Source organism: Oncorhynchus mykiss, chromosome 11, assembly GCF_057628025.1.
Source record: "Oncorhynchus mykiss isolate SJ-2025 chromosome 11, ASM5762802v1, whole genome shotgun sequence".
Classification (NCBI taxonomy): Eukaryota; Metazoa; Chordata; class Actinopteri; order Salmoniformes; family Salmonidae; genus Oncorhynchus; species Oncorhynchus mykiss.
Window position 1 is genome coordinate 74556745 of NC_143032.1, and position 12050 is coordinate 74568794.

Genomic DNA, 12050 nt, shown 5'->3' on the forward strand with positions numbered 1-12050 from the left:
ACGTAGCGTAGGGAGGAATGGTCTGCTGGCAGGGTAGAGGCAGACTGTAAACGTAGCGTAGGGAGGAATGGTCTGCTGGCAGGGTAGAGGGAGACTGTAAACGTAGCGTAGGGAGGAATGGTCTGCTGGCAGGGCAGACGGAGACTGTAAACGTAACGTAGCATAGGGAGGAATGGCCTGCTGGCAGGGTAGAGGGAGACTGTAAACGTAGCGTAGGGAGGAATGGTCTGCTGGCAGGGTAGAGGGAGACTGTAAACGTAGCGTAGGGAGGAATGGTCTGCTGGCAGGGTAGAGGGAGACTGTAAACGTAGCGTAGGGAGGAATGGCCTGCTGGCAGGGTAGAGGGAGACTGTAAACGTAACGTAGCATAGGGAGGAATGGCCTGCTGGCAAGGTAGAGGGAGACTGTAAACGTAACGTAGCGTAGGGAGAAATGGTCTGCTGGCAGGGTAGAGGGAGACTGTAAACGTAGCGTAGGGAGGAATGGTCTGCTGGCAGGGTAGAGGGAGACTGTAAACGTAGCGTAGGGAGGAATGGTCTGCTGGCAGGGTAGAGGGAGACTGTAAACGTAGCGTAGGGAGGAATGGCCTGCTGGCAGGGTAGAGGGAGACTGTAAACGTAGCGTAGGGAGGAATGGTCTGCTGGCAGGGTAGAGGGAGACTGTAAACATAGCGTAGGGAGGAATGGTCTGCTGGCAGGGTAGAGGGAGACTGTAAACGTAGCGTAGGGAGGAATGGTCTGCTGGCAGGGTAGAGGGAGACTGTAAACGTAGCGTAGGGAGGAATGGCCTGCTGGCAGGGTAGAGGGAGACTGTAAACGTAGCGTAGGGAGGAATGGTCTGCTGGCAGGGTAGAGGGAGACTGTAAACGTAGCGTAGGGAGGAATGGCCTGCTGGCAGGATAGAGGGAGACTGTAAACGTAGCGTAGGGAGGAATGGTCTGCTGGCAGGGTAGAGGGAGACTGTAAACGTAGCGTAGGGAGGAATGGTCTGCTGGCAGGGTAGAGGGAGACTCAGGCTCAGGGGTTCACTCTCTTCCAGAGAGAGAGTCAGGAGGGATAGCTGGAACCAGGCCAGGCGTAGGGGACAGAATAGCACCTGTGTTCCAGATGGCACTATTCCCTTAATAGCGCACTACTTTTACTCTGGTCAACATAGTGCAGTATATAGGGAAGGGTGCCATTTGGGACGCAAACCACGGCTTGGGTCCTCCCATCTACTGCTCTGTGGACCAATCATATTCTAATAACACATAAACCAACCCATAACCCTTCAGGACACAGCTGCAAACCATCCTTATCTACACTCTGTGGAGATTGGTATACTGAATAATTCTGAGTGCTTTACAAACAAGGGTGAATAGGTCAGTGATCTACAGTACATACGTCAAACTAGAATTTCAAAATATGTATTTTTCATACAGCACTTCTACAGGAAATATTCTAATGTTCGACAATTGTAATTATAACTGGAGCAGAGATCATCTTCCTCTGATCCCATCTGTTCTGCATTGCAGTTATGACATTTTTATTTTACTGGAAGAGAGTAGAGGTGGTTGGGGGAAAAAATGATGAGAGATAGCCTCGGATCAGATTAGCTTTCTAAAGACTAATTGAAGCCTCTGGTAAATCCATAAGGCAGTCAGTCAGTCAAAGAGTCTGGGGGGACTTGAGTCATAGGACCAAAGAAACAATCACTCAATGGATCTAATGGCTGATTTCATTTCTATAAACTGGACTAAAGAATTATGCTAAGGAACTAAGTCATGGGGAGGGATAACAGGCAGCAGATCACCAACGTGGGTTGTCCACTATTATTAACATGTAGGAGAGACAGGATAACAGGACAGTTCACCATGAGCCACTCCTCATGGCCTTGATACATAGACCTTCCATAACATCTACAACTCTTACATTCCACTTTCAGTCCATCCTCTGTGCTCCCACTGCCTCAAGAGTGGATCTAGCAGAGACGTTTAGGACAGCCATTCATAGCTGCATCACTGTTAGTGTGGTGACTCACAAACCATCCTGAACAAACATCCTGACTGACAACAGAGTACAAAACTGCCCATTGCTGCACCACTCCCAGGTAGCCCAAATCCATCCAGTCACCAGACATATGGTATCTCAAGGTCATTGTCATCTGAAAGGACCCATGAGCACCAACAAGCAAAGTTCAATCCTAGCATGTCAAATGAAAATAAAGGCAATAAAGGCATATTTAAATTTCAGGCTTTGATTTCTGGGGGGGGGGGGGGGGGGGGGGGTTCTTTGCATCTAGGGTGTTCTTCTAATAAGTGTGTTTTTGTCAAATGCTGTGTACATTGTTAAAGGTAGTCCTTGTGCATAGAGTTGTATGGTTTGTTTAACTTTTTTACAATGGTCTTTGATTGGCATACATTTTAAGTGAGAAAAAAAATGAAATGAGTCTCAGCGTATTTCCGTTACTATTGAATTTCCCTGAACTCAACTATCCCACAGATTCTGCAGCATCTGTGTTTGTGACAGCTATTCAGTCTCACGTAGTTCACCTCCTTTATGTAGCGAGTCTAATGCACCAACTTTCCTGCAGTAAAATTAAGTCTAAGAATAAAACAGACAAGTTACTAAATGTTGTTTAATTAAGCATTGAGTGATCTGTGAGGGTTGAATAGCCAGAGGTGGTAATATTGGACAGAAATAAGATGAAATTCTGAGGAATGTCTTGGCAGTGGTGGGCCAGCTGGCCGACTTGGAAGGAAGTGTCTGTGGAATGTAACCTTAAGAAAGCTCAGTCAGGGAGGAAAGAGTAAGTCCAGTGTCTTCATCACAGTGCCACTAACGGAACAAAACCTGGAAATGAGTTCAATGGTTAAGGCCCCATTAAAGGGTTAGCGATGTTTGAACTGTTCCTGATGAAAAGCTTAACCAGGGAGCTAGGAGAGAGAGAGGGGGCCTGGGTCTCAATGTTGGCCGAGCAAACCCTTCACTCACTGACAGTGTGACAATCAAATTCGTCATATGTTGGGAGTGTGGAAAATAGTCACTTTTGAGAGCTTGTGACAGGCCTGAGGAGTACAAACCACAAGATATGTGTTTGTACGTCACTTGATTGAGTCACACAGACGTGCCACTCATCTCAAACATGACACAAGAATAGATATCCTGATGAAATCAGACGAACAGACAGGCAGTGTTCATCCCGACTATTATGATTGTAACAAGGTAACACAAAGAGCACACTGTGTGACTTTGGCAGACTTGATAAACACTACAGAGATTCACAGTGAGGTGTAAGTGGTTGGTTTGGCAGCATGACTCAGCTGCCATACTCCCAACACTGTCCTTTGAGTTACTCTGTTGTTATGAAGTGAGGCATGATCACATGGTGACAGGAACCAATGGACCTCTTGAGCAAAGAAAAACATGTATTCATCTCAGTCCATTATGCTTAGTAGACAGCATGAAGGAGCTGAACTGGCAGATAACACAGTCCCTGTTCAACTGGCCTCAGCTGCCTTTCAGGCTACACTTGAATAAACTTCCCTGTAACGCATGTTCTGTGAAGGAACGTCTGGTTCAACTGAGAACTTCTCTGACGAAGCAGCCAACTCTCCGACCTTGTGTCTGTTGACGCTGTTCCCAAACTTCAGCAGAATCAAAAATGGAAAATAAACTTTCCATTCTCATGTTGTGTGAAAACTGGCATACAGTATCATGGGCCTCAAAGTTGACAAGACCGGTCTCATAATCCCTAACTCCACTGTGTCCTAGAGATCTGGAGCATGAGTGGGGGAAACATGATGTTCAGATGGGTTGGGGGTTCAGATGGGTGAGGGTTCTTTCTTCATGTAGTTAGGACTGTGGGCTGATGGAGTGTCTCTCTGTCAGAGTGGTGAGGGGGAGGAAGGCATGGAAGGAGGTGCTGACTGGGCATGAGGGGCCATGTGGGGGAAGACAGCAACAGCTCTCAAGAACAGAGGGAAGACATGGAAGAACAAAATGAGCTGAAAGAGCACGCACAAAAACACTCGATCCAGGCCCGTGTCCTAAAATGACACCCTATCGCCTTTATATTGCCAGGGACCTCACGATAATTAGATGCCGATACAATATTTACTGCAATTCTCTTGATTCTATATTTATTGCAATTTGATGTCCCAAACGTATTGCTCACTATGTCTGCTGCAGAGAGAGAGCATGAAAAAATGAGTTTCGGTCAGGGAAATAAAAAAGTACTGAAAACATGTTTTGCTCTAAATTGTAAAGAAAAGATGTAGAACAAGTTATAGGATGAAAAATGCCAGAGTTTTGGTGCAGGTACAGCCGACTAGCACTAGATAACACTGCTTCTCAACAACAACAAATAAATTGCTATAACATCGTTTCAAAAATAATACCGCAATATTATATACACTCTCACTCTTATATACACACTCACATAATTCAGTCAGATACAATATGCTTTAGTGCACAGACTGAAGAGCATCCATCCTTCTGTGCAAGTGTACAGCCTGGCTACTATAGGGAGTTGATGGGGATACATTATTTCCTGTTTTAGGTAGGAAGTCCAGGTCAATGTTGAGTGTATAGTATACTACAAGGTTGATCTCTACACCGCTGTCAAGCAGTAACATCGGGGTCAATAGGTCAGCGCCCTATTAGCCTCCTTTATGTTCCCTTACATCCACTTTGATGGAGAAGAACTGATAGAAGAGCTGAAGAGACGGGTGAGTATCTGAAGCGCCATCTGCACAGGACACTAGTATTGCTATAGAACCTCGGTTATGTAATTATTACCGCAGTATGTCTGTTTTTCGAGAAGGCGATTCCGACGGGATTCGTTTTACCGAACTGCCCGTCATTAGTTTTTTTCTGAATTCACAATTGACCATTATGACGGAAGCCTGGAGGCTCTTCTAGGTGTGAATATATTTAATATGTCTAGGGACATCCTAATATTGGCCTAATGGCCTTCAGTTCGGAGAAAGTCCAAATAATAATGCATATCAATAAGAACCGTAAACTAACCTACGCAGATATTTAATTAACTGACATTTGTCAATGTATCAATTCATTGACACGATATCGTCCACCTCATCTTTTAAAAGAGAGAATGGCACTAGGAAGGTTGATATATTACAGAACAGATCGTTCATCTATAGGCTATGTGCATAGCACTTTGCTTTAAGCATCAATTTGTTCTTACCCAAACTGAGCGCAGCACCTGTTCAACTGTAATATCCCTCAAAACACAGGGATAACTATTCACACAGGTTAAGTATCATCAAGAGTATCCCCCAGTAAAAAGTATCCTGTCCGAATAGAGCTAAAGCTGCGTTACTGTGAGTCTAGCTGACGCTGTGTTGTGGTGTTCATTCATTTGAAGTGTTGTCATGTCCCAGCCTAGGATAATTGTCTTGGGGGCCTCAACAGTGCTGAGTCTGGGTAACAGAAGGGTTTCTGCATACCATCCTGTCCTGTTCCAATGCCTCACTGGAGAAGGCTGTTCTCAAAAGGCACTCTATTCCCTATATACACACACACACACAAAACACACCACACTGCTTAAGACCAGAACAAATCTTTAGCAACCAGACTTACATAAAATCCACCAACTTCTTTAGTTAAGTGCATGTTGAAAAATTATACACTACCTGTCAAAAGTTTTAGAACGCCTACTCATTTAAGGGTTTCTTTTTTTTGCATTTTCTACATTTTAGAATGATATTACAGATATCAAAACTATGAAATAACATATGGAATCATATAGTAAGCAAAAAAGTTAAACATATCAAAATGTGTTATATTTGAAATTCTTTAAATAGCCACCCTTTGCCTTGATGCAGCACTCCACTCTCTTTGGTCAAACAGCCCTTACACAGCCTGGCGGTGTGTTGGGTCATTGTGCTGTTGAAAAACAAACGATAGTCCCACTAAGCCCAAACCAGATGGAATGGCATATCGCTGCAGAATGCTGTGGTAGCCATGCTGGTTAAGTGTGCCTTGAATAATAAATAAATTACAGACAGTGTCACCAGGAAAGTACCACCACACCATAACACCTCCTCCTCCATGCTTTACGGTGGGAAATACACATGCGGAGATCATCCATTCACCCACACCCCGTCTCACAAAGACAGTGGTTGGAACCAAAAACGGCAAATTTGGACACCAGACCAAAGGACGAATTTTTGCGACTGCACTTGAATAAACTTTCAAAAGTTCTTGAAATGTTTCATATTGACTGACCTTCATGTCTTAAAGTAATTATGGACTATCATTTTTCTTTGTTTATTTGAGCTGTTCATAACATAATATGGACTAGAGGTCGGCCGATTAATCGGAATGGCCGATTAATTAGCGCCAATTTCAAGTTTTCATAATAATCGGAAATCTGTATTTTTGGATGCCGATTTTTTTATTTGATTGTTTTTTTACAACTTTATTTAACTAGGCAAGTCAGTTAAGAACACATTCCCATTTTTAATGACGGCCTAGGAACGGTGGGTTAACTGTCTTGTTCAGGGGCAGAACAGATTTTTACCTTGTCAGCTCAGGGATTCAATCTTGCAACCTTACGGTTAACTAGTCCAACTCTAACCACCTGCCTCACGAGGAGCCTGCCTGTTACGCGAATGCAGTAAGAAGCCAAGGTAAGTTGCTAGCTAACATTAAACTTATAAAAAACAATCATAATCACTAGTTATAACTACACATGGTTGATGATATTACTAGTTTATCTAGCTTGTCCTGCTTTGCATATAATCTATGCGGTGCGCATTCGCAAAAACGGACTGTCGTTGCTCCAACATGTACCTAACCATAAACATCAATTCCTTTCTTAAAATCAATACACAGAAGTATATATTTTAAACCTACATATTTAGCTAAAAGAAAGGTTAGCAGGCAATATTAACCAGGTGAAATTGTGTCACTTCTCTTGCGTTCATTGCATGCAGAGTCAAGGTATATGCAGCAGTTTGGGCCACCTGGCTCATTGCAAACTAATTTGCCAGAATTTTACGTAATTATGACATAACATTGAAGGTTGTGCAATGTAACAGCAATATTTAGACTTAGGGATGCCACCCGTTAGATAAAATACGGAACGTTTTGGAAATTATAGTTTCCGGATTCTACCATATTAATGACCTACGGCTCGTATTTCTGTGTGTTATTAAGTTATAATTAAGTCTATGATTTGATAGAGCAGTCTGACTGAGCGATGGTAGGCACCAGCAGGCTCGTAAGCATTCATTTAAACAGCACTTTCGTGCGTTTGGCCAGCAGCTCTTCACAATGCTTCAGGCTTTGCACTGTTTATGACGTCAAGCCTTTCAACTCCCGAGATTAGGCTGGTGTAACCGATGTGAAATGGCTAGCTAGTTAGCAGGGTGCGCGCTAATAGCGTTTCAAACATCACTCGCTCTGACACTTGGAGTGGTTGTTCCCCTTGCTCTGCATGGGTAACACTGCTTCGAGGGTGGCTGTTGTCGATGTGTTCCTGGTTCTGGCCCAGGTAGCGGCGAGGAGAGGGATGGAAGCTATACTGTTACACTGGCAATACATAAGTGCCTATAAGAACATCCAATAGTCAAAGGTATATGAAATACAAATGGTATAGAGATAAATAGTCCTATAATTCCTATAATAACTACAACGTCTTACCTGGGAATATTGAAGACTCATGTTAAAAGGAACCACCATATGTTCTCATGTTCTGAGCAAGGAACTTAAACATTAGCTTTCTTACATGGCACATATTGCACTTTTACTTTCTTCTCCAACACTTTGTTTTTGCATTATTTATTTGAAGCTAAATTGATTTTATTGATGTATTAGAATTAAGTTAATGTTATTCATAGTTTTGATGTCTTCACTATCACTCTACAACATAGAAAATAGTAAAAATAAAGAAAAACCCTTGAATGAGTAGGTGTTCCAAAACTTTTGACCGGTAATGTAGCGAACTGTGGGGAAATATTGAATTCAAGTAAACATTTTTTTAACTCTTTTGTCTTGCACAGACAAATATAATCACATCTTTCTCAGGGCACCACAGAGCTTTAGAAAAATATTCCAATGGGATAGTCCCATAGACTGACTCACACACTTACACCCTGCTGCCATCAAAAGCAGAGGGAGAGTGTGTTTTAATGTTTGATTTAATGTGTGTAATGGCATAAACAGGGTAAATGGGCCCTAACGGGATTAGCCTAGGTGTGTTGGACCATGTTGCCAGTGAGATAATAGCTAACCCATGGGTGTTTCTGCTACCTGTTCTTTCAAACAGACCTCTGTCCTCAAAAGGGTGTGGGTTGGTGAGTGAGTGAGTGAGAAGTGAGAAGTGCCCCGCCAGGCCACGCAAAACCTCCCTTTTCGCAGCCCACCACTCCCCACAGTGAAACCCGACAACAACCCTGCCTCTTTCTGCCACAAGGAAACATTGCACAGCCCACACCCACTGACCAGTAATTCACAAGTTACTTACAAGGACATACTCTTGAACATGCCACCAACTAAACAAAGTGAACACAATCTAAAACAGGAAAGGAATGGTTAGTGGTGACCTCTTTCGAGAGATTACTGAAGACAACAATAGTCATGACATTCAGTCTTGAACAAGGCCATGGAGAGAGAGAGAGGACAGGAGACACACACACACGGCACATAATGAACACTTCAGGGCTTGAAAGAATACCTTGGCGTCTTCAGGCCTTTGACACCCAGTACCCTAGAGCCTAGGAGACTACATGCAGCCCAAGGTCAGAGTTTCCAAGGCCCAGTCAGTTTCCCCAGTCACAGGCACACATGCGTTTTTTCATGCATTCCTGCAATTCCACTTATGATACACAAGTCTCTGGATTGGCTGGCCAAGACATTAAAAGTATCACTCCAAATCCTACAACATTGCTGCCTGGTTTCCCTCTTATCTGCAAGGACCACTCCCTCAGATGCTTCCCTGATCAAGGTATAGGGGAAGACTTTCATCTTCAGTCAAAGGTTTCCCCATCCTTCAGGTTTTCACTGGTAGTTCTTCATATTGATTTATATTGTCTGCAGCTTTTCTTATGAAAATGTCCATAGAACGGGAATGCTGGAACCGATTTTGATACCGGACAGTAAAATGCTCTGTGCCTGAAACCAGTGAGGTTCATCTTCTGTTGAAGATGCTTTAAATACTCAATGAAAAACATAAGCATTGAGGTGGTAAGCTAATCATTGATACTGAACGTCAATGTTGGGAGCATACATTCACTCATATAGCCCACCACACCCTCTTAAATCCCTAAGTCTTATTCCACTATGATCAAGGCCCATCCTCTCAGCTGCCAGACTGGACACGTTTCTACAGGCACATCCATGAAACTGTCATACAGGCTGCTGCACAAGAGCCTAATCAGACAGTCAGATAAAACTCAGTTCGTATGCTCATCCTGGTCTATGGTTTTCACACAGCTAAAGAACAATTCATTTACAGTCTCAAAAAAATTAAAAATAAATAAAAGTAGAGCAGGTAGAGATCTTCAAGTTCCTCAGTGTCCACCTCACTAAGGATCCATCATGGTCCACACACACACCAACACAGTCATAACATCTCTTCCCCCTCAGGAGAATGAAAAGATGTGTCATGGGCAATCAGATTCTGAAAAAGTTCTACAGCTGCACCATTGAGCGCATCCTGACTGGCTGCATCACCACTTGGTACGGCAACTGCTTGGCATCCGACCACAAGGCGTTACAGGGGGTAGTGCGTACGGCCCAGTACATCACTGGGGCAGAGCTCCCTGCCATCCAGGACCTCTATACCAGGCAGTGTCATAGGAAGGCCCTAAAAATAGTCAGAGACTCCAGCCGTTATCTCTGCTACCGAATGGCATTCAGTACCGATGCACCAAGTCTGGAACCAACAGGACACTGAATAGCTTCTACCTTAAACCACAAGACTGCTAAATAGTTAGCTATTTAACTATCTGCACTAACTTTTTTGACTCATCAAATACACTGTTGCTACGGTTTATCATTGTCACTTTATCCCTAATTATATGTACATATCTACCTCAATTACCCCATACCCCTGCACATCAACTCAGTACTGGTAGCCCTTGTATATAGCCACGTTTTTACCATGTAACCCTGCACATCAACTCAGTACTGGTAGCCCTTGTATATAGCCATGTTATTACCATGTAACCCTGCACAGCCACTCAGTACTGGTACCCTTTGTATATAGCCATGTTAATACCTCATACCCCTGCACATCAACTCAGTACTGGTACCCTTTGTATATAGCCATGTTATTACCTCATACCCCTGCACATCCACTCAGTACTGGTACCCTTTGTATATAGCCAAGTTATTGTTACACGTTTTACTTTTCTATTATCTCTCCATTTCCTCTCTCTATCTGCATTGTTGGGAAGGGCACGTAATTCTATAACTGTTAGTCCACACCTGTTGTTTACAAAACATGTGACAAATACAACAAAAATGTTTTGGGAAAAAAGTAACAACTTTCCCCCTCCTAAGCCACGCCTCTGTGTTTTACCCCAATCATGTTCTGTTCAGGACTAGGAATAGGCTATATGTGGTAATACTACATTGTGGGAACTGGACTAGAAATTGAATGGATGGAATTACTTCCTAGATGACAGAAACGAACGTGGTGTAGGCTACCTCTGGCTCTTCATGCGGGCACCCGAGGGAACTAGTGTTTCCCTTCAGTGCTACATTAAATTGTTAGCAACATTGACGTTGAAGGCTACTGTTCAGTTTCACAGTTCTTATTCACCCATTTATGATCCGTCGCCTACACACACAGAGATGCGTTACTGTGGTAAAGGCAAACATTGACAAAGTCCCAACCCACACACTCACCTGTAAGGATCTCCTGCTTGCCCTCAAACAGGTGGCTCGAAATCACGTCTCCCACAGCGACAAAATGCAACTTCGCTTTTACCGCAGTAACGCATCAGGGTGTGTAATCCCAACCCACCCACTCACCTGTAATGATCTCCCGTTTGCCCTCATCCAGGTGGCTCGAAATCACGTCTCCCATAGCGACAAATACAACTTAATCCAATGACAACTCTCCCGTTCTTTTCAAAGGCAAATAGAACACAGAAATCTACCAACACAGAAACAAATTAACACAGCAACAACTTTGAACTCTGGTGCCTCCTTCGCACCCTTAGCTAAACCGCCAACATAACGTGATTAGTGAGATTGGAGTACGAGCGGGAAAGAGCAAAGTTGACTTGAGCACAAGGCTGCAGTCTATTATTTCGCATTGAGAGAGTAAGGGAGACACACCCTCAATGTGAGTTCATATGCCAGTGAGGGGATTTGATTAATGCCCCGGGTGAACCGGGGTAGCGTTGATTCCATTCGTTTTGGAACAGTGCTTCCTCCTGGGCGTGATGGCTAAGGTTAAGCACGTGGAGTAATGAGTAACGTCAGTATAACATTATGCAAATCATTGGTAGGATTCTGTTTTCACATGCGGAAGTTTTTTTATTGAGATAAAATGGCTTGATCTGCCTTTCCAATTAAAACTAGTTTAAAAATGCAAACATAGGCCTATATTTTTGGAAAAGAGATGTATATTTCAGAACGATGCATCTTTCTGCCTTGTACCATACGCTATTGTTCGATTTGAGAGGGCGCTCCTCCCTCGCAGATTTTTCCTGTTCAAGTTACGGGAAAAGCCTACTACACTTAATCAAACTCCCTCAGTCTCATTTCTTTAAGCAAGCAAAGGTGTGGCTTCGACAGAACTGACTGATAAAGCCAATTCGTTAATATCAAGGGCGCGTCAAGAGATCGCGCAATGATCTGTTTACCTTTGCATCGCGCGTATTCCAGAATTTCTAGCTGGAGGAGGGAGCCTAAAGAGTTTCCATAATAATGTTACGATATGTAAAGTGATTGAAGGAAATTAAACTGCGTTTGAACTATAAACCAAACTGCTGTGCTTATGCTACATTAGAAATGACCCCAAATTTAGCCTATCGGTTAGATTGGGCCACTAACGAAAAGGTCGGTAGTTCGAATCCCCGAGCCGACAAG

General features: G+C 43.4%; 1 protein-coding gene across 1 annotated transcript in view; it reads right to left on the reverse strand.

The window, feature by feature from the left end:
- LOC110536362 (protein Niban 2) overlaps positions 1–11407 on the reverse strand; it is a 54157-nt gene extending 42750 nt beyond the window's left edge. The window contains exon 1 of the mRNA XM_021622109.3: positions 10986–11407. Within this exon, the coding sequence (XP_021477784.3) occupies positions 10986–11040 (55 nt within the window). The 5' untranslated portion in view covers positions 11041–11407. The remainder of the gene's footprint in view (positions 1–10985) is intronic.
- Between the last annotated feature and the right edge of the window lie 643 nt (positions 11408–12050).